This window comes from Bubalus bubalis, chromosome 2, assembly GCF_019923935.1.
Source record: "Bubalus bubalis isolate 160015118507 breed Murrah chromosome 2, NDDB_SH_1, whole genome shotgun sequence".
NCBI classification, from domain to species: Eukaryota; Metazoa; Chordata; class Mammalia; order Artiodactyla; family Bovidae; genus Bubalus; species Bubalus bubalis.
The window spans coordinates 58,721,318-58,749,162 of NC_059158.1; the positions used below are offsets into that span (position 1 = coordinate 58,721,318).

The 27,845-nt window shown below is 37.7% G+C and overlaps 2 protein-coding genes across 9 annotated transcripts in view; one reads left to right on the forward strand and one right to left on the reverse strand.

Annotated features, from left to right (window-relative positions):
• The window catches only part of PMS1 (PMS1 homolog 1, mismatch repair system component), a 118,068-nt gene extending 102,547 nt beyond the window's left edge, over positions 1-15,521 (reverse strand). For 3 of the 6 annotated variants that reach the window (XM_044932542.1, XM_025273423.2, XM_025273436.2), the window contains exons 1-3: positions 15,307-15,450; positions 7,466-7,617; positions 3,329-3,511 (exon numbers count right to left, since the gene is read on the reverse strand). In XM_044932542.1, coding sequence (XP_044788477.1) covers positions 3,329-3,511; positions 7,466-7,597 — 315 coding nt within the window. In that variant the 5' untranslated portion in view covers positions 7,598-7,617; positions 15,307-15,450. Of the gene's footprint in view, positions 1-3,328; positions 3,512-7,465; positions 7,618-9,106; positions 9,127-14,966; positions 15,138-15,306 lie in introns of those variants that run through there. The other 3 variants (XM_044932534.1, XM_044932533.1, XM_025273429.2) reach the window with 3 other exon arrangements.
• Positions 15,496-27,639, forward strand: ORMDL1 (ORMDL sphingolipid biosynthesis regulator 1). 3 transcript variants are annotated; one of them, XM_006076952.3, is made up of 4 exons: positions 15,496-15,614; positions 17,181-17,361; positions 23,184-23,335; positions 26,115-27,639. In XM_006076952.3, exons 2-4 carry the CDS (start codon positions 17,188-17,190, stop codon positions 26,248-26,250), a joined length of 462 nt encoding a protein of 153 aa, XP_006077014.1. In that variant the 5' UTR covers positions 15,496-15,614; positions 17,181-17,187; the 3' UTR covers positions 26,251-27,639. The 3 variants fall into 3 exon arrangements, with proteins under 3 accessions (XP_006077014.1, XP_006077013.1, XP_044788492.1); XM_006076951.3 differs by having other exon boundaries at positions 15,513-15,652; XM_044932557.2 differs by lacking the exon at positions 26,115-27,639 and adding an exon at positions 25,654-25,974 and having other exon boundaries at positions 15,513-15,652.
• The last annotated feature ends 206 nt before the right edge of the window (positions 27,640-27,845 follow it).

Sequence of the window (27,845 nt, forward strand, 5' to 3'; positions counted from 1 at the left end):
TATGAAGTATACATACATAAAAATTTACACACACACGCACACACATCTATGTGTGATTTTCCCAAAGACTTGTAAGACTTAACAATATTCCATAAAATACTGGAATATTTTCTAAGATAAACTTTGGACTCTGAAATATGTAAATCGAACATAATTTTTTAAAGCTTATAGTTTTCTATCACTGTGATAATTTGACAATTCTTCTACTCCTTTTGTAATTTTGATGAACAAAATTATTTTAAGTATTTATACTCAAGACATTCAAATACTTCAAAAATGAATCAAGAGATCAAACGATAAATTTGGATATTAAGTGGGCTTAAGTAATCAAATGAAAAAACAGTGCTGAGTACCACTGGATAAAGACTTGCCAAACTGCCATCAAAAATTGTAACTACAGTGAAGATTTGGATAAATTATGACTTATGTACAGTGTACTTTAAAAGACTAAGTATAGTACTGCCACCTAGCAGACAAAGTTGATAATGACCAACTTCAGTTCTGAAAGGCCAATATACACATCTTACAGAAAATACAAAAAGGTTGAACAATATATTATTTAACAATACCTGTCAAAATAAAGCTTAACAACTATTTGCCACATTTGGACAACAGTTAGAAAATCAAATACTTTACTCTCAAACAAATAATACAATTTTTAAAACAGCCCTGAGAACTCAAACAGCAGTATTTAGTACTGGGAGCTTCAAAGCCTCTCTGGTACAAATCACATCCCAATTAAAAAAAAAAAAAAAGACTCTTTCTACAAGATTTCAAGACTATAGATTCCAATATACAGTCTACAGGGATAAAATTGGGCAATGGCCAAGAAATTTTGGAGACTCAGCAAACTCTAAATAAAACAAGTGCTGAGAAAGAGAAAGCACAGGGTGTGCAAGATTTTGGATAAAGATTTTTACACAGTATACACTAAAGGAATGACAAGGTCTTTTCTCCTTTAGTGATGTCTGAACATCTGGATTCTAATAAGCAAGGTCCTCTGAGCTAGAACAGCATAACTTCACCCTTTAAACTCCCGTCCTCCACAACCCACAATTGTTTTTTCTTTCTTAGGCATCAGCTTACAGAGCCCTGAAGTTAAAGAGTGAATACCTAGATGGGACCTTTCCACCAAAAATGGAGAAAACCTATTTTATGCACACACTCTAAGGGAAGGGCTGAGGGATGACGGAGAAGCCTGGAGAAGGGGTCACTGTTGGGGAGACTAGATCACTAAATAGACAATGAAAGCAGCAATATCTCATATCTTTGCCACTTTTCTGAAACAAGTCCCATCATTTTACTGCACCTGAGCATGCTCACCCAAACAGCAGTCAGCACAAATGAAAGGATACATGGCCACCACACAAATGCAGGTAGCTAAGGAGACCCTCACAATGACCATGTAAAACAGTCACCTTGGCACACAATCACACTGTAAAACAGACCCGAACACAGAAGAGAGCAGTACAGCACAAAGCAACTAGTGATCAAACACAACTGATATACATGGAAATGGAGAGATAAGGTTCCAGATGGGCTTTGCCAAAAACCAGTTGTGAGATCTAGAGAAGAGGCAGTGACACAGAATTGATACTATGCAACGAGGTGGGTCAGACATCAACTGAATGAAGGGTTTATATACACTGAAAACATCCAGCAGTCAGGAGAGGAAAATTCTAACTAGGGTTTAGCCCAAGCCACTGCACATCTCTAGTGAGTGACTGAGTGTTTGCTCAGTCGTGTCTGACTCCTTGTGACCCCCATGGACTGTAGCCCACTAGGCTCCTCTGTCCATGGGACTCTCCAGGCAAGAATACTGGAGTGAGTTGCCATTTCCTTCTCTACATATCTCTAGAGCACAGTCCAATTATCTGTGTTGACCAGAGCAGTATTTCCAGACTGTGTTCCACAGCAGAACAGAATTAACAGTGATAGCTATCTCAATAAATGAGTTTCATAGCCTAGTGTGCAGGAAATGTCCCTATTGTAAACCACCAACCTCAGAGATTCACAATGCACTTTAGTACAGTAAAGGCTCTGAGAAATGCTTATAGTTACCTGTATAATTTTAATACTTTTCCAAGCCATTAGATGATCAAACCATTTTTTCCCTCTTATATATAACCACTGAAAAACACTCTTTGCCATTCCTCAAAAAATTAATTACAGTAGTCCCCCTTACCCACAGGAGATATGTTTCAAAATCCCCAGTGGAGGCCTGAAACTGCAGATAGTATCAAACCCTACATACACTATGTTTTTTTCTAAATACACATATCTAAGATAAAGTTCAATTTATAAATGAGGCACAGTCAGAGAATATCTGAATTGCTGGTACCACTACTCTTGTACTTTGGGGCCATTATTAAGTAAAATAAGGGCTCCTTTGAAAACAAGCACTATGATACCTTGACAGATCTGGTAACTCACCCAGCTAGAAAGCGACTAAAAGGCTGTAGTGTGTGCAGTGTGGATACGTAAGACAGACAATTCACATCCTAGGCAGGACAGAGCAGAACCACACCATATTTCATCATGCTACTCAGAATGGCACACAACTTATGAATTATTCCTGGAATTTTTCCACTTAATATTTTCTGATAGTGGTTGACTGTGGTAACTGAAACCACAGAAAGCAAAACCAGGGATAAGGGGGGATTACTGAACCATTTGACCCAGCGATTCCACTTCTGGGTATATACCCAAAAAAGTGAAAGCAAGGACTCAGACATTTGTACACCAATCTTCACAAGAGTCAAACACTGGAAACAACCCAAATGTCTCTTGATAGATGAATGAATAAATAAAATATGGTTTATACATACAATGGAGTATCACTCACCCTTAACAAGAATGAAATTCTAACACACGTTGTAACACGTATGAACCTTAAAGACATTATGCTAAGTGAAATAAACCAGACACAAAAGATAAATATTGTATGATTCCAAGTATAACACACACCTAAACAGTCAAACTCATAGAGACAGAAAGTAGAATATTGGTGACCAGTGGACAGAGGAAAGGAGAATAGGTGTTTATTGTTTAATGGGTACAGCTTCAGTTTGGGATGATGAAAAAGTCCCAGAGGTGGACAGTGGTGATGCCTACACAACAGAGCCAATGCATTTAACGTCACAGAACCGTAAACTTAAAAATGACTAAACTGGTAGATTTGATGTATATTTTACACAATAAAATGGTAAATGTTACATGCATTTTACACAGTTAAAAAAAAAACTGCTAAATTCTGGGTGAGTTTTCTCTTAATTCTAATACCATGTTATTATGAAACTGCTAAAATGATCAATACAAATTACCTTACCTCAGCTATACAACAAATTGACCCCAAGGCTTCTCCACGAAAACCATACGTTGTCAAATTTTCAAGATCTTCATGACTACTTATTTTGGAGGTGTAGTACTTCACTGCCATTACAGGTGCATCAATAGCCTTGATACCTTCACCATTGTCTCGCACCTCAATTTTATCAAATCCATAGTTTTCCTATGAAAAGTTCAACAATACTTTTAGTATATAAAGACATTAAACTATTATCACATTTAGAGACAGAAGGGAACACAAATGAAACAGTTTTGTCATTTATCTATCTCTTATGGAAACTTAGGACTTCCCTGGTAGCTCAGTTGGTAAAGAATCTACGTGCAATGCAGGAGACCGTGGTTTGATTTCTGAGTCAGTCAGAAACCCCAGAGAAAGGACAGGCTACTCGCTCCATTTTTCTTGTGCTTTCCTGGTGGCTCAGATGGTAAAGAATCCAGCTGCAATGCGGGAGACCTGGGGTCGATCCCTGGGCTGGGATGATCCCCTGGAGGAGGGCATGGCAATCCATTCCAGTATTCTTGCCTGGAGAATTACCATGGTCAGAGGAGTCTAGCGGGCTACAGCCCATGGGGTTGCAAAGAGTTGGACATGACTGAGCAACTAAGCACAGCATAGCACAGCATGTAAACTTAACATTAAGGAAGTTAAGAGTTTAAATTCTTAACTCTACCAATTCCTAGTTATGGTACAATGGGCAAGTTCCTTGTTTTCCTTGGACTCAGATTCAGTGTAAAATAATATCAGTATGATCTTTATGGTTCCCTTGAATTGTTTCCATATAATAGGTATTTACATTTAAATTTATGTTTAAACTTCCCCAGAAATATTCTTCAAAGTTATATAGACCTTTGTATATATTGCTGCAGTTGTTCAGTCACTAAGTCATATCCAACTCTTTGCAACCCCATGGACTGCAGCCACCAGGCTCTCTGTTGTCCTCTATCTCCTGGAGTTTGCTCAGATTCACATCCACTGAATTGGTGATGCTATCTAACCATCTCATCCTCTGCTGCCCCCTTCTCCTCCTGCCCTCAATCCTTCCAAGCATCAGAACCTTTTCCAATGACACGGTTCTTCCCATCAGGTAATCAAAGAACTGGAGCTTCAACATCAGTCCTTCTGATGAATACTCAGGGATGATTTCCTTCAGGATTGACTGGTTTGATTTCCTTGCAGTCCCAGGGACTCTGAAGAGTCTTCTCCAACACCACACTTCAAAATCATCAATGATTCAGCACTCAGTCTTCTTTATGGTCCAACTCTCACATCCACACATGACCACTGGAAAAACCAAAGCCTTGACTAGATGGACATTTGTTGGCAAAGTGCTGTCTCCGCTTTTCAATATACTGTCTAGGTGTGTCACAGCACTTCTTTCAAAGAGCAAGTGTCTTTTAATTTCATGGCTGCAGTCACCATCTGCAGTGATTTTGGAGCCCAAGAAAAGAAAATCTGTCACTGCTTCTACTTTTTCCCCCTTCTATTTGCCATGAAGTGATGGGACCAGATGCCAAGATCTTAGTTTTTTGAATGCTGAGCTTCAAGCCAGCTTTTTCACTCTCCTCTTTCAACCTCATCAAGAGGTCCTTCTGTTTCTCTTCACTTTCTGCATTAGAGTGGTATCATCTACATATCTGAGGTTGTTGGTATTTCTCCCAGCAATCTTGATTCCCGCTTGTGAGTCATCCAGCTCAGCATTTTGCCTGAAGTACTCTGCCTATCATCCATTTGTCCTGGGTGGTCCTGCATGGCATGGCTCATAGCTTCACTGAGTTACGCAAGTCCCTTCGCCATGACAAGGCTGAAGGGTGCTTTGTGTATATATAATCTCCCAAATAAAACAGAACACCATCACCATCAAAACAACACCCGGTTCTACCCACCAAGAGCCCAGCAATTATCAACATTCAATCTGATTTTTAATACTTTCTCTCTTGAACTATTTATTGTAGTCATAAATAAATAAAAATCTGTTAATTATGACTTTCTGAACTTCTTTCTGCAAATAGTCACCTAACAGACTGCTGAGAAAATACACCTAATTACCAATTTCAGTGAGTTTTTAATTTGAAAATGGAGGAGGAAAAACAAATCATAGCTTAATACGGGTAATTTAATACTAAACATATGCATACATTGCAAATACAAAGCATAAATTCCTATGGTCATCACACTTTCTATGAGTACACATTTTAAATTTGGTAGCAAACTTCTATCATAAGCTTTACTTCACAGAGTTTTATGTGTATGGCCATAAATGCAAGTTATATAGGGAAGAAAAATCTTCCTACAATTATAATGACTGTTATTTAAAAATAATACAGTACCTTTTTAATAACCTAAAATTATATGATACTGTGTCATTCTTTTTTAGATAAATTAGAAATACAAGGTGCTGGGGAAAGTCACCTAAGATTTAGTTTCTTATCGCTCCCTTAATCTAACATTAGGATCCTGGAGATAGCTTATCTACTTTGTTTTATAGAAAAATAATTAACTATAGAAATGCCAGTCTTTCAATTCAAGTAAAAACTCAAGGCACTTGAGTAAAATAATACAAACATCTGTTTAAATGTCTGAAATAATGTCAACACATTTAATTTACTAATTATGAAAACATTCCTACCCAGGACAGTTATTACTATATGAAACTATAATAAAACAGATCTTATTATATAGAGCAAAAGAGTTGTTTTAAAATTCTACCAACCAGAAACTGATAAATGTCAAGAGACTTAAATATATAACCAGATAAAAATGTGTACTTTAATTTCCTTTTTAAAGAGGACTTCTGTTGGCTCTGTAAAACTATTTTTTAAAAACTATATTTTTCTTCCAAGACCGTTCAGAATAAGATTTATGTTTGCCTGCTTAAGATTCTTATGTTAAATTTGTCAGTTATAATTAGCTAATCCTATTTAAGTATTATCAACTGTATTCTAACCAGACTGAACTACATAAAATGTTTAAGAAAAAGGAAATGTCTTTCATTTTAATTTTTTTCATATTTATAAAGCTTTTACTGTATCATTTAAAATCAAAGTACAAGTTTGACACAGGATAGAACAGCGGGTCTCACCATCAACCAGAAACTTCTTAGAAACACAAATTTGGGGCCCTACCTAGAATATGAAATTCTAGGGCCCAATAACTGTTTTAACAAACTCAATAAAATTAATGATGCACCCAAGTGTTGTGAGAACCACTAGCACTGACGAAAAATCTTGAAAGGTTTTAGAGTCATAAAGATCTGGAATATAATCTCAGCTCCACTACTTACTACCATACTTACATGACTTTGGGAAAGTTCTTAGAACCTTAGTTATTTGTAAAATGGGTAGTGGTAGCTAACTCATAGTTTTTATAAGGATAAAAAGGGATAACATATATATAATATATGTACATGTATATGAAAAGGGAAGGTCTCTTTCCTACAAAGATATTCATATCAGTATTCTTGCTAATGCCATAATACCAGAAATAATATGAATATCTGATGATCAGGAGATTACAAAAAAAAATGCATTCTTACATTCACTCAAACAAATTTATCTACCATTTATGTACCAGATACTGAACAGGTATAGAGAACACAAAAAAATATAGACCTTATCTCCATGAGCTAGTAATTTATAATTGAGGTGGTAGAGGTTCAGACTCATTGCAATAAATCATAGTAAGTGTCTTAAGTCATATTAACTCAAATGATTTAATATGTAGCACTTACATTTAAAAATATGAAAACTATGAAGCAACAAAGGACACAGTTCTGAAAGAAGATTAAGTAGAAAAAACAAAATACAAATGAGAATATATAAAACAAATAAGCACATATAACCAAGAGTAATAGCAGAAAATATGGACAAATTAAGTTCATTTATGTGAAAGAGTCCTAAAGAATAAGCTTTCCTTTATGACTTCCTTTAGTGTTACTGTATATTGATTTAAACTAAAATGCATTTTTAAGGATTTACTCTTAAATAAGACAAAGGATTCAATGTTCTAAAAATAATTTACTGGTATATAAAGAAAAAAAAGGTAATTTGTAAGGAGAAAACATCTGTCCAACTCTTTTTTTGCTTTAAAGGTAGTTGGCAGCATCTCAAGAACACTCACCAGTTTAACATCTATGCTTGTGGCACCGGCATCCAGGGAGTTTTCAATGAGCTCTTTTACAACACTGACCACGGAAGTGATTACTTGAGAGCTTGAAAGTAGGCGAACTGTTGCTGCGGACAACTGTTTCATTCTAGCTTTCAGCACAGTAGCTAGAAAATAAACCATAAGATGTAAAAATAAAAATTGTTAAACATTCCTAACAGAACTGATGGCAGTTTGGTTATGAGTCTCATTGTATGTCAGGCTCTACTGTTAAGCACATACAGTATTAAATCGTTTATTTCTTATGAATATCCTTATCATCTGCACATTATTAAGTCTAAGGCACAGAGATATAATTTGGTAAGTCACACTAGTTACTAATTGAAGAATGGTAAGAACAATTGTGCAATAAGTGTAATATATGACCTGCCTGGCTAGGAATGACCAGATGGTGCTGTCAACTGATAAGCAGATAATGTTGGTCATGTGCCTTAATGGCAGTGGCTCTTGAACATCATTAGTCATCGATACATTCCAATGAATTACAATTATCTCTTTTAATTACTGAGCTCTTTTAGAGTTAGGAAATTTAGACTATGGAATTACCCTTAATCTAAACTAGTCACATCTCCAACATAGCACATCAAATTACCATCCTGTACACTACTTAGCCTAAAACATCTTTCTAATCATGTGGCTCCCCAAAGCCAAAATAAGATAAAGCTCAAATCCATGTGCTGGCATTCAAGGTCCTTGACATGCCAATCCAACTTGTACATCCGAATCTCTCTACCAGTAATTGTTTAAGCCATGAAACTCTCTGTCATGAAACTTTTGCAAAGAAACAAAAAATCTCATATGGAAGTCATACATACAAAATCTGCAGGGAGTGGGGTTTGCATCTACTTTAATGCCTAACTTCAGAAAACATTTCAATAAATTAAAAAATACTAGCTTGACAACATACAAGTTCCTCTAGAGTTATGATTTTATCTGACAATAAAATGGGGGAGGGGAGAACCCAAAGCACATCCTTAATTTACCATGACTTGTTACATGCGCACATGATGGTATGATCCTATGGAATCCAGGTCCAAACAAAACAACGATACCAAAGACAAACAAAATTAAAAGGTTGCTGTTTAGGATTCTTTCTCAGCCAACTTAGATGTAAACACGCAGAGTGACATAAAGTTTAAGAATAAGTAATTGAGCAAGAAATGGAATACAGCCCCTAAGATTACACAGTATTTTGAAGGATGCCATTTCTGGGAAGTAGTCAATATACTGACTTCTGAATGGTGTTAACTGTTCACAATTCATAACTACATTTTGCTTTGCACAAGGCAAAGCTGATTAGCACAATGGAGAAATATGCCAGACCAGAGTCTAAAAAAACAGGTTTGGGTGTTCATCTTTAGTCACATAAACTGAAGTTTACTTAAACCCCTCTGTAAAATCAACTTATCACTTGTATGCTGTTGTTCAGTCACTAAGACATATCCAACTCTGTGACTTCATGGACTGCAGTGCCCCAGGCTTCCCCGTCCTTCCTATCTCCCAGAGCTTGCTGGAACTCATATCCATTGAGTCAGTGATGCCACCCAACCACCTCATTCTCTGCCACCCTCTTTGTCTCCTGCCCTCAATCTTTACCAGCATCAGCATCTTTTCAATGAGTAGGCTCTCCACATCAGGTGCCCAAAGTTTTGGAGCTTCAGCATCAGTCCTTCCAATGAATATTCTAAAGGGTTGATTTCCTTTAGGATTGACTGGTTTGATCTCCTTGCAGTCCAAGGAACTCGCAAGAGTCTTCCCTAACACCACAGCTCAAAAGCATCAATTCTTCAGCACTCAGCTTTCTTTATGGTCCAAATCTCACATCTGTACATGACTTCTGGAAAAACCACAGCTTTGACTATATGGACCTGTTGGCAAAGTGATATATCTAATTTTTAATATGCTGTCTAGGTTTGTCATTGTTTTCCTTCCAAGAAGCAAGCATCTTTTAATTTCATGGCTGCAGTCACCATCTGCAGTGATTTTGGAGCCCAAGAAAAGAAAATCTGTCACTGCTTCCACATTTTCCCCTTCTATTTGCCATGAAGTGATGGGACTGGATGCCATGGTCTTAGTTTTTTGAATGTTGAGTTTTAAGCCAGCTTTTTCATCCCCCTATTTCACCCTTATCAAGAGGCTCTTTAGTTCCTCTTCATTTTCTGCCACTGGAGTGCCATTACTTAAATCCCTCTGCAAAATCAACTTATTACTTGTATAAATGAGGATAATCCCTCACTAGTCTGTTGTGAGAATCATATAAGAAAATACACACAAAATGTTATGTAAATGATAAAGCCATGTAAAATACACAGTATTCTCATTACCATGATCATTATATACAGAAACACTGAAAATCCTTTTCTAACAATTAGCTTCTAATTACACTGTGTATGTAATTTGGGGTAAACCAGTCTTAGGACAGTAGCTGTCAACAACCACCTTTCAGTGTTTGTGGCTCTCGCTGGCTGGGAGGCCTTCCCCGTCAGTCAGGAAAACAGCACACAGTCAGCTGCTCCACTGCCGTAACAGGCACACAAACGAATGCTGTCACAACAAAAGGCACCTCAGGCTTCAGACTGGCCTCAGGTCTACAGGCACAGAACTGCATGGTACTATTAGCAACCAGCACACACACGGTCGTCACCAGCCACTTGTGACGGCTCACACATCAAACAGGGCTACTCCAACTGCGATGTGCTAATGCACTCTGGATGTCAAACTTGGTATAAAATACGTAAATAAATTTAATTAATTTTTTACATTGATTAAAATTAAATGATATTCTGAATATATTGCATTATATATAATATTTTTTTAATTAATTTCCCTTAATTTTTTCCCCTTTTAATGTGACTTACCATAAAATTTACAAGTACGTGTGCATACATATATGCAACCCCATGGACTGTAGCCCGCCAGGCTCCTCTGACCATGGTGATTCTCCAGGCAAGAATACTGGAGTGGGTTGCCATGCCCTCCCCTCCAGGTGATCTTCCCAACCCAGGGATCCAACCCAGGTCTCCCACACTGAAGGTGGATGGATTCCTTACCATCTGAGCCACACCAGGGAAGCCCATGAATACTGGAATGGGTGGCCTATCCCTTCTCCATGGGATCTTCCTGACAAAGGAATTGAACTGGGGTCTCCTGCATTGCAGGTCAACTCTTTATACCACTGAGCTACCGGGAAGCCCATACATGGCTTGTATTAGTGTTCTATTGCACAGTCCTGGTGAGAGTAGTGGTTACAAGAGCAAGTTCTGAAATCATACTGCTTTGGTTCTAGCTTAGCCTTTACACTAATAATTATATAAATGTTGAGAACATTAAACTCTAAAATTTAATCATCTAATCTACAAACTAGAGATAATAATGGTATCATATGGCTGTGGTGAGAAGTCAGTTCAGTTCAGTCGCTGTCATGTCCGACTCTTTGCGACCCCATGGTCTGCAGCATGCCAGGCCTCCCTATCCATCACCAACTCCCAGAGTTTACTCAAACTCATGTCCATTGAGTTGGTGATGCCATCCAACCCTGTCGTCCCCTTCTCCTCCTGCGAAGTAAAAAAAATAATGTATACAACTCATTGGGCTTCCTAGTGGCTCACTTGGTAAAAAATCTGCCTGCAATGCAGGAGACCCTGGTTTGATCCTTGGGTCAGGAAGATCCCCTAGAGAAGGAAATGGCAACCCATTCCAGTACTGTTGCCTGAAGAATTCCATGGACCTAAGTGTTGGCAGGCTACAGTCCATGGAATCGCAAAAGTAGGACCCGACTGTGCGACTTTCACTTTCATACAACTTATTATAGTGCTTGGCATATACATGCTAAAAGATCCCAGGATTTTTGGACTACATTGAATTCCTCCAAACTAGTAAATGAATCCCACCCCCACCCCTACTTACACACACACAGCAGACCTCTAACTACCCCAACAGGAGCTAACCCACAGCTTGAAATCAGATGAGGCTTGGGTTTAAGAAGTCTGCTTCCTCAGTTTGAGAGTCTCAAGGATGTAAGAAACACACTTATTAATCAAGTTTTGGGGTATTAACTTAGCCTCACCTCAACCTTCCCTTTCTGCAGAATCTTTTTATTCATCTCATCATCTTCATCTCATTCTAACTTCTCTTTCAAAAATCTATTTCCTGCTCCCCAATCCCTAAATTCACCCCAACCTTCCTCCTCTTCTACCTATTGAGATCAAGGCAGACCACAGCATGATCTCTATTTTCACACACTTTACCTTCTCACCACAGTGTTCTTTGGTTTCTTAAAATGTTTACATACTCTTCCTCCCTCAGTCTCAGACTAATGTCTCTTTCTTCTAAGCTAACAATTTCACCTAGTTTCTTCAGTCCCACCCCACCTCTAGTCATTCTGGCCTTGAAAGCAAAAACAAACCAAAAATTCTTCCCTCAACCCTATTACCTCTATGATTATCTTCTTTCTTTATGAAGCCAAACTTTAATAAGTAACCTATATTCACTGTCACCAATTCTCTATCACTGACTCACTTCTAAAACCCTTGCAAAACAGGGTATAATACAACCACTGTTAGGATTCTGTTCTCAAGTTCACCAATGAGCTCTTACATCATCAAACCGTTTTCTCAGAACTCATGTTCCTTGACATCCCTGAAGCATGTGACATTGATGATACTGTTTAATTCTCAAGAATTATATCATCTACCTATACCTCTTGAATCTCTGCATATTTTCCTCACTCTCCTCCCAGAAAATGGGCATTCCATAATCCCTCCACACTCTTCTTATATACCTTAAAACCCAAAGCTTCAGCTATAGAATCACATCTAAATCTACATCCCAACAGTCATCTCTCTCAAGACAAGCATTTCTTACAATCAGCATCACTGATACCTCAAAATAGGTATTTATAAAAGAGAACTTCTCTTCTTATTTCCCCTTCACACCTCCCACTTAACTTTGTTATTTATCTTATTAGCACATTGTTCTTACTGACAGCAGTCAAAAATGTCAATCTTGGTTTGCCAGCAATCCCACCCTATTTGCACCTTCACACTCTCCTAATGCAAAACTATCTATCATTCTAGACCCAATTTTAGTATCATTTATAACCTGGTCCTTTATGATCACTGAGCCACGAATGACCCTTTGCTCACCCTACATTCTGAAAGAACTTGGCTCACTTAACACACCTGTGTCCTTATCTAAACAATGTCTGAATGCAGGGAATTATTATTTCTGGATGCAACAAAAGAGTAATCAGAGTACTTCACAAATTAATAAAGCGGGACACAAAAAATAATTTTATCAGCACTTACCTCTTGCAAAGGTAAACATTAGGAAGAGTGACCTCCCTTCCTTTATGTATTCTAATTGGCCTCCATATTATCCCCTACACACCACTTGTACCTCCTAACCAGGCTTTTTTCCTAGAATCCAGGGCCTTATTTCCAACTACTTTCTAAATATCATCATTTAGATGACAGGGAGGCACCCTAAACTTAACATGACCCAAGGGGATCTCAGATCTTTCTCTAACTTTCTTCTTGAATTTATTTGATAACAAAAAAAGCTTACATAAGCTACTTTATATAATACATACAAAATTAATCCTCACAAGTTTATGTATACTGTCATTCCTCTATCACAAACAAGATTTAAGAGCTTGATAACTTGTTCCAAGATCACATAGCTATTAAGTGACAGAGGCACACCTGCATATCTTGGCATGCTTGACTCTAAAGGCTATGTTCATCCATTCTCACAAAGCAAAATTAGAAACCTTGAGTCATCCTTGAAATTCTCCTCACCCTCTACATCCTGCCACCCAGTCCTATCTATCCTACTATTTAAATCTCTCTCAAACTAGTTCTTTCCTGTCTAAAGCTATGGTACTACCTCTGTTCAGCCTCTTAACAATTTTCCCCTGAACTACTGCCATAACCAGGTAATTGAGATTTTCCTGGGATCTCAACCACCTACACTGTTCTTTATATAATTTAATCATGTTGCTATCCTACTTAAAATTTTATAAAGATTTCCAACTATTAGGTTAAATCCAAACTCCTTAACAATTGGACCTCTATCTCTCTAATCTCATCCCACTCTTCTCCAAATAACACACTAGACCAGTCATACTATACCATTGTCTCTCTTAATGTAGCAATCCTGATTCCTTCCTCAGAACATAAGGTTCCCTTTCTCTACTAATGACTTCTAACCATACTTCTAGATTTAGTTCAAGTACCACCTCCTCCAGGAAGCCTTTCTTATCAGCTCCAATCTTTGCCCCAACAAATTATACCCTCCTTCCTCTGTACTCCCAGAGCACTTTTCCCTTATTTCTAACCCCAAATTCATCACAGATTATTCTAAGTATTCTATTTCTGTCCCTTCCTGACTGAAAGCTCTTTGAGAACAGAGATTGTATATTAATCTTATATCCCTAGCATAACTTTTGGAACAAACACTCTACTGAATGTGTACCAACCGGCATCTTTTGAAAAGGGGTATCAGGCTTACGAATCACAGCACAGAGTGTCTAAGAATGTCATGAATCAGTCTTCCATATTTGCTGAAGAGTAAATCAAACATTCCCAAAAGAGGGCTGATAATCCGGAAAATCAATTAAGGATAACAATGTATCTAAAAAGGAAGCAAAGATCAGAGAAACCATAGATAAACTTTAGGGAGAATACAATGAAATAATTAAAAGGAAAAAAACAACTTCATAGGGCCAATAAAAATACTATATATACATACATATATAAACCCATATATATATATATATATATACACACACACATATATATATAGGGTTTCCCAGGTAGTTCAGTGGTAAAGAATCTGCCGGCCAAAGCAGGAGACACAGGAGACGCGGGTTCAATTCCTGGCTAGGAAAGATGCTCTGGAAAATGAAATGGCAACCCACTCCAGTATTGCCTGGAAAACGCCAAGGACAGAGGAACCTGGCAGGTTACAGTCCATGGGGTCACAAAGGGTTGGACATGACCTGACAACTGAGTAACCACGCATATATATAGTCCACCTTCTCTTACACCAATTTTGAAATGCCCACTGAAAGTTATTTCAGCATTACAAATCAACTCCGTGTATTGCCAAGGTAATACAATTCAACTTCAAAGATAACTACAAATAATCTGATTTTTTCTCCTCTCTTATCTTGAATAAGATCAGAGACCACCAGGCGGTCCAGTGGTTAGGATTTCACTTCGCTACCAAGGCCCGGGTTCAATCCCTTGTTGGGAACCAAGGTCTCCACAAGCCTCCCTGCAACTCACAGGGAGCGGCAAAATAAACTCTTGGAACCCATATTTCCTCAGCAAACAAGTACCCGTCTTCTGCTTGTAGAGAGACCCAGAATGACATAAGTAAAAATCATAGTCAACCTTAAAGTTTGCTTGCCCCACTTGCATGATGCTACTACATACAATATTATGAAGCCTACCCTCACACTCAAAGCCAGGCTGAATTATGGCTGTCCGGAGGTAAAATTCTGCCTGGCAAACTTTAAGACCTCACTCGCAAGGATCTGAGGAGTGGGCTGAGACACCGTTTAGTCAAGAAAGCCCAGACACCAAGGAGGCCCGCAGCTGGTGGGAGGCCGCTACCCGCGTGTGCGCGCCTGCTAGCGCCGCTGCGCCCGCTTCCCGCTCCGCGAGTGGCGAGGGGGAGGGGCGCCCCTGGCGGCCGCCGGCACTCGCGCCAGACCAGGACGAGGTCAGAGGAGGACGCTCTCGAGCCTACGACAATGTAACAGTGAATGCCCGTTGGCCACACGACACTACCTGCTTGCTCGCGCGAAGTGGGCAATTACCATCCACTAGCGGACCGGCCAGCGTCCCGACCAGAGCCCGGGCCCGGCCTCGCTGAGTCCCGACTCACCCACAGCGCGCGCGGGGCGGGGCAGACACGGAGCGCACCGCCCTCAGTCCCGCCCAGTCCGGCGAACGTGGGATTGGCGCCGCTCTCAGCCAATCCGCGGGCAGCGCTTTCCGCAAGGAACGCTTCCGCCAGCCGCGCCGCGCTGCGCGGCGCTGAGGCTGACCACTTGCCTCCGGCCTGAGGAGACGCCGCCTTCGCCTCCGCGGCGCTGGTACTGCTTCTGTGCGGCCGTCGGGAGTGGGGCGGCGGGTGAGTGGCCACAAACGGCCGCAGGGGCTGTGATGCTGCCTGTGCCGTGGGAGCTGCTAGCAGGCCCTCGGCTTGAGGGGAAAGGTGGAGTTTGGCTTCATCCGCGGCGCCCTGTCTGGCGATGCGGGCCAAGTGGCCCCCACGACTTGCTCCCCAAATCCTCGTCGTCGCGTCCCGGCCCTGACGGGATGTGCAGCTCCGAGAAGAAAGAGTGGGGAGTCGGGGCGGTTTGTTGATAGCGCAGCGGCTTTTGCTGAGCTTCCACTACCCGGGAGCTCTGGCCACTGGGGAAGGCTGCCTTTGGCGGTGTAGCGGGCGGTCGCTGGGTTCCCTGCATCCGCGAGGGCAGCGCCGAGAGGGTTCTTTGCTCTGTGAAATCATTGTTTGCCAGTCCTGAAGTGGCGCGGCAGACTCCCTGGAAAGGTTTTCCGTCCTGGGGTAGGATCAGTCTTTGCCTCAGATGTAGATTTTAAGGTCTTTCGAGCATTAAAAAAATCTGTCGAAAGTGGGAAAAGCACCCTGTGTGGTGGCACGTTCTAAGTACAATTTATGGCGTATAAAAATATATTATGTACGGTGGATATTTAGACTGGAAGACATAGTTACACGTTTAAATTTGAGACTGACTTGATGATTTTAGTGTAACTTTCATCACCGTAAGCCTAAGATTTTTGGAGGGAGAGGGCCATTGTACTCTGGAAATACTTGTTGGATGGAGTTAGGAGAAATTCCTCTCTCAGTGCTAACTCTGTAATGGAAAGGGTTTGTGTATTTTTAATTCAGCTGTTCCCAATACAGTGTAGCACGCCCCCCCCCCCCCCGAATCTCAGAAAAAAAGGGGAGAGGGAGGAAGGAAAGAGAAAAAAACAGTATTTTAGGGACGGTGACTAGAATTACAATGTGCAGAAGAAAGACTCCTTGTTTTAACCTAATTGTATCACAAGACTGAGAAAGAAACCTTATCCTTTGACCATGTAAATTTTCCACCTCTTTATGTTCCTCTCATTTTCGGTGTTCCTGAAGGAGTGATTTGAACTCTGACCACTCTATGGATACATTGTTAGGTGTTAAGAGTCTGGCTACTCAGAACAGACTGGTTTAGGTTAACTTTGGTTTTTTGTATATTAGTTTATTTTGTTGGTAAACTTACTTCCTGAGTTTTCACTTTGCTCTCATGATATAAGAAAATGTAGGTTTTCTCTTTGAGTTTTCCTGCCCATTGTTTCATTTAGTAAAACCAACATGCTTGAAGACAAGCTTTAGGAAAGGAATTTTAACTGTTTATTTTCAACAAGAAGCATAAAAATAAGTCTTGTCTGTCTTACCTTAGAGTCGGATGTGAAGAAGAACTATTGACCTCCTGGGCATGTGGAAGTAGCATATTTTGGAGGGTCTGTTCGATTTCAGAACGATCAGACAGGGGGAAAAAAAGTAATCCCAGTAGCACACTTATTTTGTCATGTCAGAATTAGGAATATTTGGGTTTCCAGTTACATCAGTGTTGATTCATTTCATTGCTTTTCTACAGCGCAAACATGAATGTTGGCGTTGCCCACAGCGAGGTGAATCCAAATACCCGTGTAATGAACAGCCGTGGTATGTGGCTGACATATGCATTGGGAGTTGGCTTGCTTCACATTGTTTTACTCAGTATTCCCTTCTTCAGTGTTCCTGTTGCTTGGACCTTAACAAATGTTATACATAATCTGGTAAGAATTTCGCCTTATACTAAACACTTAAAACCTTAAGGTTTAATGGTTTTTCAGAGGCTGGGCGAGAAAAAAATGGGGAGTTACTGTTCAATGGGTAATGTTTTGTAAGATGAAAAGTTCTGGAGATGGATGGTTGTAATGGTTGCATAACATTGTGAATGTACTTAATACCATAGAACTGTACACTTAAAAATGGTTAAGATGGTGTATTTAAACAACTTTTTAAGAAGCTTAAAGTTTTATGTTAAAAGAAAAACACATGACTTAGTTTTTAAACAATTTGAGTTATATAAACTTCACCCAGTTAAAGTGTATAGTTCAGTGATTTTTTTGTATCTATGACAGTTTTGAAGAATTCTTATCTCGAATAAGATTATATTTTTCTATCACTTTATATTTAAACATTGGACCCTTTTTATAAGTAAGACCTTTTTTTTTCTTCCTGTTGGTTTTATAGAATCTGAAAAAAGTAATTTTAGCAAAAATTACAAGATGCTTTAACTCAGACTACTATATTGATTAACCAGAATGCATCAGAAGTAATTATGTTTTTTGGTTAACTAGAATCTAATGAACATCTTTGGCTTAAATCCTTGTTAAGTCTTTCTAAATTGTATAAATATACTTTTCTGTTTCAGTGTAGAAATTTTGAGTTTAATCTGTCTTAAATGATTCAAAAACGTATCATACCTTACTTTCTTCTGTTAACTATTGCTCTTTTGTTATTATGTGATAGCTCTACCAAGTACCAGAGGTTAGACCAAATACTCTGGAAATTGCCTGTTTAAAAACAAAAAACCTGATGGTGACTTTTTTTGTCTTTAACAAACTATTAAAGTAGAATGAAAGGGGAGAAATCTAGTTATTTGAGACTTTTAATTGAATCCAGATTAACTCTGTATTTGTTTAAAGATATATCCAAAATGAGAAACTTAGAACATTAAAACAGAAAAGTGTAGGATAAATAGATTTTTTTTTTAATTAATATGATTTATTTTAAATCTTCTGGAAAGTATATGAAGTTGGCTGTGCATGCTCATTCATGTCCAGTTCTTGTGACTTGGTGGTCTGTAGCCTACCAGGCTTCTCTGTCCATGGGATTTTCCAGGCAAGAACACTGGAGTGGGTTGCCATTTCCTCCTCAAGGGGATCTTCCTGATCCAGGGATCGAACCTGCATCTCCTGCATTGGCAGGTGGATTCTTTACTACTGACCCACCTGGGAAGCCTTGAAGTTGACTGGAGAAGGACAAAGATGATGTGGTAGAAATAAATGAATGTCCAATTAGTTTATTTTATATGATAGACTTTGAAAGGAATGTTTAACACTATTTTTAAATAGTGATCTCTGAAATATTTGATGCTAATCATATCCCTTTTCCTTTGGCTTCCTTGGGACTGCTTTTTCCTGGATATATTTTGGATCTTTCCTTCACTACTTCCTCTTGCAGTCTTCTCTTTTCCTCTCAAGTATTACTATTACCAAGGTTTTCTTCTTTATTATGATATGTATTCTACCTAGGTTACTTCATCTATCTGTATTTTCAGTTTCTACCTGTTAAATGATGATGACCATGTTAATACTGCCAGATCACCTTGCACCTTAAAACCAAACAAGTATAAATTACACTCACTCCTGATAGATTCCTTGCCATCCACCACAATCTGTTCCTGGACTTTGTTCCTAATCTAATCTAAAGGCACCACTATCTCCACAGCAAGCCAAGCCACATAGCTGAATGTCAAGATAAAGTGATTAATATAATGTATCATCCAAACCAAGACTGTTTTGTGAGTAAAAGAGAGCTCTAGTAATAACAACCTTAAGAGAATAAGTATAAATCAGGACTACCCATGCAAACTAGTACATATGGTCACACTAGTCTTAGGGTAACTTTTTTTTCTTTATATTCCACAGCCATTTAGTCAAAGCCATGTCCTGTTTTACTGTCTTCAGCTTGATCCTTACTGACACTGCTATAATTCATGCCCTTTTTTACGCTCAAGTAGATTACTCCTATTTGGTCTCCTTGATGCTCCTATACTCTACTTTCCTTCATTCAAGTTTGGCAGAGTGATATTTTTAAAATTCATGTTTGTTCAAGACACACTCTTAAGTCTTTCAATGATTCTATTGCATTCATAGTAAAATGCCAAGTTCTTTGTGTGACATACAAAACTAGTTGAAAATAGTACAGAGGCAAGAAAGAGACCCAATATTAACACATCTCCAAAAACACAACTATGGTCTCACAATAATGAAAATCATCTCTTACCTTTCTGCTTTGACTTAGGCTCTTCTTCCACTATTTTAATACCCCTCCCTCCTTCCTGCTCTGCCTGGCTGATTCCTGCTTGTCCAGGGAAACTTCTCAAGTATCACCTTTTCTAGGAAGCTACAAAATTCCCATGCTGCATTCTTTTGTCATGTGTTTATCATACTTTTATAATTAGCAATTTATCTCTTTTCTATTTTTTAACTTCTATATCTCTAAAGACCTATTTAAATGTTGCTGAATAAATTATGTATGTTCTCATATAATTTTCCCTTCTCCAGTGGCACATGCATTAAATGAACTTTAGAAGTCATTTGCTCACTTCATGTTTTCAAGTTAGTTGACTGAGACTGAGACACAGTATATGGCCATGGACAAAGGACGAGTAATTGAGAACATGTAGGGAAGTAAACTTCCAACTTAGTCCTCTATACTAAAAACCTGACTAACCAGCCATAAATGTAGCAATTACATGATGCCAAATGTAAATTTCTTTTGATGTTAACCTACATTAAACCAATTAAAAGTATGAAATATGTACTGCACGCTTTTTAATATGGAAAAATAGACCTAATTGTTATCCATGGTTAGAAAAAACATGGCCTCTGTCTTTATAAACTATATACTAGAAACCTACAGCAGTTGTTTTACTCAGAGCTACAGTTCACTCTTACAAGTTTTAATACTTCACAAAGTTCTTATCCTGGCTTTTAAAATGAAAGAAAACTCTTCACTTTGAGTCAGTAAATATTTGTTAAGGGCTAATCATGAGCTACATACTTATTTCCCTAATTCTTTTAATGTGGGTATAAATCATCACTAAAATTTTATAGAAAAACTTAATAAAAATAATGGAGTAAAAGATAAATGGTTAGATAAGATTTTTTTCATTAAAAAGAATACATAAAATAAACTTTGAATTATCTTCTAGACCCTGGTGAGTACATGTGGTTTGAAGGACATAATGAGAGAATTATTTTTTCTCTTCAATAACTTCTAATACATATATGGTCTAAAGCAGAGATTTTTAACTTTTGGGGGTCACATTCTCCTGAGAATTTGAAAGCACAGAATTTCTGTTTCATACTCTCTTTTAAAACCAATGTGAAAGTGATTTCCTTGTGCTTACAGAATAAACATTCCTTGGTTTAATGTCATCTTGGCTTAGTATCTAATAGTTGCTTTGTATGCGTCCCTGTTCCTGGGGTATTCAGGCTAGTGGGAAAACAAACATTATATAAATAACTTCAATACAATGTATTGTGCTATAATAAAACTATTTTCTTTTTTTTTTTAACTATTTTCAATAAAATTCCATATATGCACATAGGGAAGAGGTTAATTAATGCTAATGTGAAACGCTTCACTAAGGAATTATCATTGAGCTGAACCTTCAAGAATAAGGTAGTTGACAAGGTACCATCAAGCCTTTTGCTTTGCATTTCCTGTATTTCATTATACCTTTGACAGAAATTTCTGTCCTACATTGTAGTTGTTTATGCATATCTTTTTTTTTCCTTATATCTCAGAAGATTGAACTTTCTCAAGGGGTTGCACATGTCTTGTTCAGTTTCATATACATATACAGGTCCTGTGTTCTATACATATTCAGTTCAGTTGCTCAGTTGTGTCCAACTCTTTGCGACCCCATGAATTGCAGCACACCAGCCCTCCCTGTCCATCGCCAACTCCCGGAGTTCACTCAAACTCATATCCATCGAGTCGGTGACACCATCCAGCCATCTCATCCTCTGTCGTCCCCTTTTCCTCCTGTCCTCCTGCCCCCAATCCCTCCCAGTATCAGAGTCTTTTCCAGTGAGTCAACTCTTCACATGAGGTGGCCAAAGTACTAGAGTTTCAGCTTTAGCATCATTCCTTCCAAAGAACACCCAGGACTGATCTCCTTTAGAATGGACTGGTTGGATCTCCTTGCAGTCCAAGGGACTCTCAAGAGTCTTCTTTAACACCACAGTTCAAAAGCATCAATTCTTCAGTGCTCAGCTTTCTTCACAGTCCAACTCTCACATCCATACATGACTACTGGAAAAACCATAGCCTTGACTAGACAGACCTTTGTTGGCAAAGTAATGTCTCTGCTTTTCAATATGCTGTCTAGGTTGGTCATAACTTTCCTTCCAAGGAGTAAGCGTCTTTTAATGGCTGCAGTCACCATCTGCAGTGATTTTGGACCCCCCAAAAATAAAGTCTGACACTGTTTCCCCATCTATTTCCCATGATGGGACCGGATGCCACGATCTTCATTTTCTGAATGTTGAGCTTTAAGCCAACTTTTTCACTCTCCTCTTTCACTTTCATCAAGAGGGTTTTTAGTTCCTCTTCACTTTCTGCCATAAAGGTGGTGTCATCTACATATCTAAGGTTATTGATATTTCTCCTGGCAGTCTTGATTCCAACTCGTGTTTCTTCCAGCTCAGCGTTTCTCATGATGTATTCTGCTTAGCCACTTATTAAACATTTGTAGATTTACATCCAGTTGAACATGAATCCATGCTTCTGTTGCTTATGTGTTATTGCAGGTAAACAACTTTTAAACTGCCTAATGGAATAACTAGGAAGTAGGTAGACTAAGCTTTAAAGAAGGGCTGTCTTAACCTATTAATAATAACATAAAATTTCAAATCACTAAGTTTTCTATTTTTTCCATATATTTATTAAAAGTTGAAGTTAAAAAAAAATGATAATCACATCATGACTTTATTGGGTAAAACTGTTCCACAATAATATATATGCTTTATTCTGTTACAGTGCCTTAGATGGTAATCCTGTTACCTATAAATCTAAGTGGTTATCTCCAGGAAACCAAATCTAGCATACATTGTTTTTTTTCCTAATTAACCACAAAATTAGATACTTAAACGTATCACTGGCCAGAATGGCTCTTAGTAATTTTTTTTACTTTCATTTTTAAAAACTACCTTCTAAAAACACAGTATTGACTTACAGTGGTGATTTTAAAAGCAGATTGTGTTAAACATTACACCTAGTACATCAGACCATCTTTGTTCAGACATCTTGACAAAGAACTATTGAGACAAAGACTAATGTTAAATATTTTCAAACAATTTTCCCCTACACAGATTATAATATTTGCCAATTTGTATGTTTTTATAATTATATAAATATCATCATACTTACCAATATAACACTCTAATCTTTCTTACACACTGGAGATAAAGTAATCCTATTTCCTAATAGGAAATATATTAGAAAATCTAAATGTAATGATGCAAAGCCACCCTAATGGTACTTTTCATATATTTTCAGTTTAATAAGAGATGAAAACAGGTTATTTTTGGTGGACTTTATAGTGGTTTTCACCAAATAATATTTCCATATAAGCCCACAGAAGTTTAGTTTTACTATGAAGAAACTGGCCAGTCTTTCACAATAATACGAAATCTTAAAACATGAGCTGTTAAGTTTATCATGCAGTCTGACACAGTCTGGAACTATCTTAATGCTTAATGACAAATACTCATTTTGTATTCGATATTAACTCTATACCCCCTTGCTTGTTTTTCAGGGGATGTATGTATTTTTGCATGCAGTAAAAGGAACACCTTTTGAAACTCCCGACCAGGGTAAAGCAAGGCTCCTAACTCATTGGGAACAACTGGACTATGGAGTACAGTTTACATCTTCACGGAAGTTTTTCACAATTTCTCCAATAATACTGTAAGTGGTGAAAATTTTAGGTAGGAGGTCTGGATGAGATGAAGCCATTCTTTTATTAGATTAAATTTGAAATAGAAACATTATTTTGTTTATAAATTGTTACTTCATAGAGAATATAAAATACAGGCAAAATTTAACAGTTAAAACCAGTTTTCACTTCAGTCAAACATATATGGAGACAACATTACATGTTCCTCAGTATGCCAAGACATTCTAGAATGTACAAGTCAGATATATTCTAGTTCATTTTCTTAAGCTGCTTGCAAGAAAACTAAACACATAATCTTGTTCTGTTGTCCACTATCAGATTAATCTCACTCAACAAAGATTTAGATGATTTCAGATGAATTTCACTGACTACCTGCTGCATTTGCATGCTCAGACTCCTTGGGAGAGACAGTATGGTTTAGAGAAAACAGAAGTTGGGCTTTCATTGTAGGACAGACTTGGGTTGAATCATGTAGCTGTCACTCAGCCTGCTTGGTTTGCTCATAAATAAAATTCTAGCCAATGGTACCTAACTCAAATCTGATGATATAAAAAATGAATGAGATAATATCTATCTGTAAAGCATCTAACCTTATATCTGGTATCTGATTTCCTCCTAATATCTGATATTCAGGATCCTCCACAAAATGGTTCCTACTTTATTTCTCCTTTATGTGAATATTTTACCTTAAACCAACTCCCACCTAGCCACACTCCTCTAAGCAGCATTTCTTAAATATGTATAATCCTATTTCTATGCCTTAGTTAAAGTCATTTTTTCCACCTGAAATGCTTTCTCCTTTAATTTATCTGTCTTGTTTTTCTTTCAAGATTTAAATTGTGACCATCTCAGTGAAGTCTTTTCCTTAGCAACCAACCTTCAGTGAAATGCTCTGCTTTGAACTTCCGTAGTAGTTATATATCCCTTATTTATGCCACTTTATATTATTTCTCTATTATTTTATCTCTGCAAAGAATTTATAAGTGCATAGAGTGCTTTGAATTCTACACTCAGATGCTTTCATACAATAGATGTTTCACATATATCCCAATCACTCACCCAGTCACAAAGAATATATATAATTACATATCCATTATAGAATCAGTGTGGTCTGCAGTAACTGGAAAGACTTCTTAGAGGCGTTGTTGTTGGTCAGTTGCCAAATTGTGTCCAGCTCTTCACAACCACATGACTGCAGCACATCAGGCTTCTCCCTCACCATCTCCCGGAGTTGACTCAAACTCATGTCTATTGAGTCGAGGCATTAGAATCTCTTAAAATGGAACTTAAGGTAGGTTAGGTGTTACATTGATGTTAAAGATAGGGAAGGCATTTTCAAATGAAAAGAATGAAGTAATCATAAAGTGGTAGATTTCTTTTTCCTTATGTAGATTTTGTTCCACATAAGAGGAAATTTTTTAAGTTTTTAATTATTTTAGCCTGACATAATATCAAAAGAAAAATATGTATGGTCTAACAAAGTGAAAGTGAAGTTGCTCAGTCGTGTCCGACTCTTTGTGACCCCATGGACTGTAGCCTACCAGGCTCCTCCGTCCATGGGATTTTCCAGGCAAGAATACTGGAGTGGGTTGCCATTTCCTTCTCCAGGAAATCTTCCCAACCCAGGGATTGAATCTGGGTCTCTCGCACAATAGGCAGATGCTTTACCGTCTGAGCCACCAGGGAAGTCCAATGCAATAACAAGAATGATGGCTATTCAGAGAGCCCTAAATTTGTATTTTAGCTCTACTACCCTCTAGCTATCTGACTTTCAGCCATATTCTTGAAAGTCTCAGTATCCTCATCTATAACATGTTGAAGATTGCATTATAATATGGCTGACCATTAAATAATGTGGGGCTTATGTGTGCCTAGCTTCTGTATAGTTAAAAATCTTGAATATAACTAGTCAGCCTTCTGTATCAAGTACAGTACAATGCTTTATTGTTTACAGTCTTTACATCCTCTTTATATTAGGATACTCTTTTGGTGGCTTCTTGATGTGTCTTCATTCTGATGTACCCTTGGGTCAAACTTGGGCATTCTGAATTGATGATTTATGGTCTTAAAGGTGGCTTAGGCTTCTTAACACAAATTCTCAGATATTGGATATCCTGAATATATATACACTCAGATGTTCAGTTATAGAAAAACAGCTGGAATCTTACAGTAATATCTTTCAAGTTGCCAATTATACTGGTTATATACCTGTTCAACTACAGTATGGAAAAAAGGACATCAAAAGGGCAATCAAGTATTTGTTTGCTTTCGCAGATGCTATTACAAATTGTACTAATGCACTAACACCCTGTTTTTCACAACTTTACAGCAGTGGCTTTTAACCTTTTGGTGGGTCACAATAAACCATATGAGAATATGATGGATGCTCTGAATCTGGATCTTCTCTTTAGATATATACACATTAATACAAAACTACACCTAAAGTTTCAAGAAGCATACGAACCCTAGTCTGAAAGCGTTCTGCTTTAAAGGATGCTAAGTAGTAACTGTCTTCCATTAAATACATTTTACACAATTGCAAAAATGCAAAATGTGCATATATGCCTCTATTCAACCAATCTTTCAGTCTCAATTAAAATTAATTTAAGCCCCCAAACTAAAATGTTTGCTTTTGTTCTAGTGCTCAAAAAAAAATGGTTCTACTTTTAGGTATTTATATTTCAGTGGCCTTTTTCCCACCTTTTAATATTTAAAGATTTCTAAGCAATTTCACTTTTAGATATTTTATATATATATATATATATATATTCTTCACTTTTGTTTCTACAGATATTTTCTGGCAAGTTTCTATACGAAGTATGATACAACTCACTTCATCCTAAACACAGCTTCTCTCCTGAGTGTGCTAATTCCCAAAATGCCACAGCTACATGGTGTTCGGATCTTTGGAATTAATAAGTATTGAAATGTTTTGAAATGGAACAAAGAGTTTTACAGCTACTGAGTTTTCTGTAAGGAAGGAGTGGTTAGTAAACTGCATAATGTGAAATGAGAGGTAGCTACATTGGAAGGCCAGTTGCTAGTTCTTCATAGGCTGTTTTGAAGTGCAGATTCTTACAGGAAGATGCCTCTGTTTAATGTATCTGGTATCTTTATGAAGAGAGGCTTTATGGGCAGGCTGGGCAGGCCCAGCTTATAAGTTAAATGGCTGTAAAGTAAGGGTGTAGTAGATAAATCCAAGGAAGTAGAGATTTATAAGAAACTAAGTCTGGCTTAGCTTATAATGAATGGGCATTATGTTCGGAGAAGAAAATTTTCAATCATTCAGTCATGGTCAGTTTAAGCCGACTTACATGTAAACCAGAATCATCTCTTTACAAGTTTATTATAAATTGTTTTTATTACCATACATATTCCTCTTGTGTTATATAAGAGGATATATATCCTTTGTTTTATACAAACCAATTCCTACCTTATGAACTTTTTTGGTTTTGCAGGCTCAACATTGTTTGATAAATGAGTTTATTTTTACATTTATTACTGAGTTCATGAAAGTCCACTTTCATGACTGATTGATGATAGAAGATAGGCATCTTAGAAGCAGTCTCTGAGCTGGCTTTCTAATTTTGGAATAGAGTGGGTTTTGCTGCCTTTCCAGATACAAGGCTGCTAAACCAATTAAGAAAATAATTTATTTTTCATAATTAAAGTATATGGTAACTTAAAGTCTCTGCTTATTTGGTGGAGCAATTTAATTGTTGCCGTCTGCCATTCTTTAGTAAAGAAAATTAAAATGGACAACTACCTAGCCCACCTGTGACCTGGCAGAAACTGCTTTTCTAGTAATAGTATAAAGTAAATAATGGAGTCTTCTTGTAGCAGGTCTGCAGTAAAAGATAACATCATCTTTTCTTAGTCCTCCTGCTCTCAACCCCCATCATTTACCCATTCGTATTTTACCTTTCAATATGTGAGTCTTAGTGTAGATAACTCAGATTTCCAAAGCAGCAACCATATTGAATTTTTGTCACATAGAGAAGCTTTCTATAGTTGCTAACATTAATTCCAAGAAATAACTATATACTACTTTGAGAAGTAAACATGTCAAAAAAAAGTTCTGATACGGAATGAAACTGAAAAACCTAGTAACGTTTGTAAGCAAGAGTGAGTAAAAAGAATTATAAAACCAACTCAAAAGTCAGTTTGTTTCAAACTGACTCTTAGGGGTAATGATCATTGTTTTGTATTTTAAAAGTATTGAGTTTAGAAATCAGTTGTATGATAATGCCTTTGTATGTTTGTATTTTTAAATAACCAGTAATCTATACTTAAATAAAATTTTTCTTTGATGTAAGGTTATTGCAAAAGCTTTCTAAATTCAGTCATTAAGTTATGCTTAAATTTTTTGTTTTAAGCAACTGAATTTGTAAAAGTCAAAGTGTTAGTGGCTCAGTGGTCTCTGACTTTTTGCGACCCCATGGACTATAGCCCATCAGGTTCCTCTGTCCATGGGATTCTCCAGGCAAGAATACTGGAGTGGGTAACCATTCCCTTCTCCAG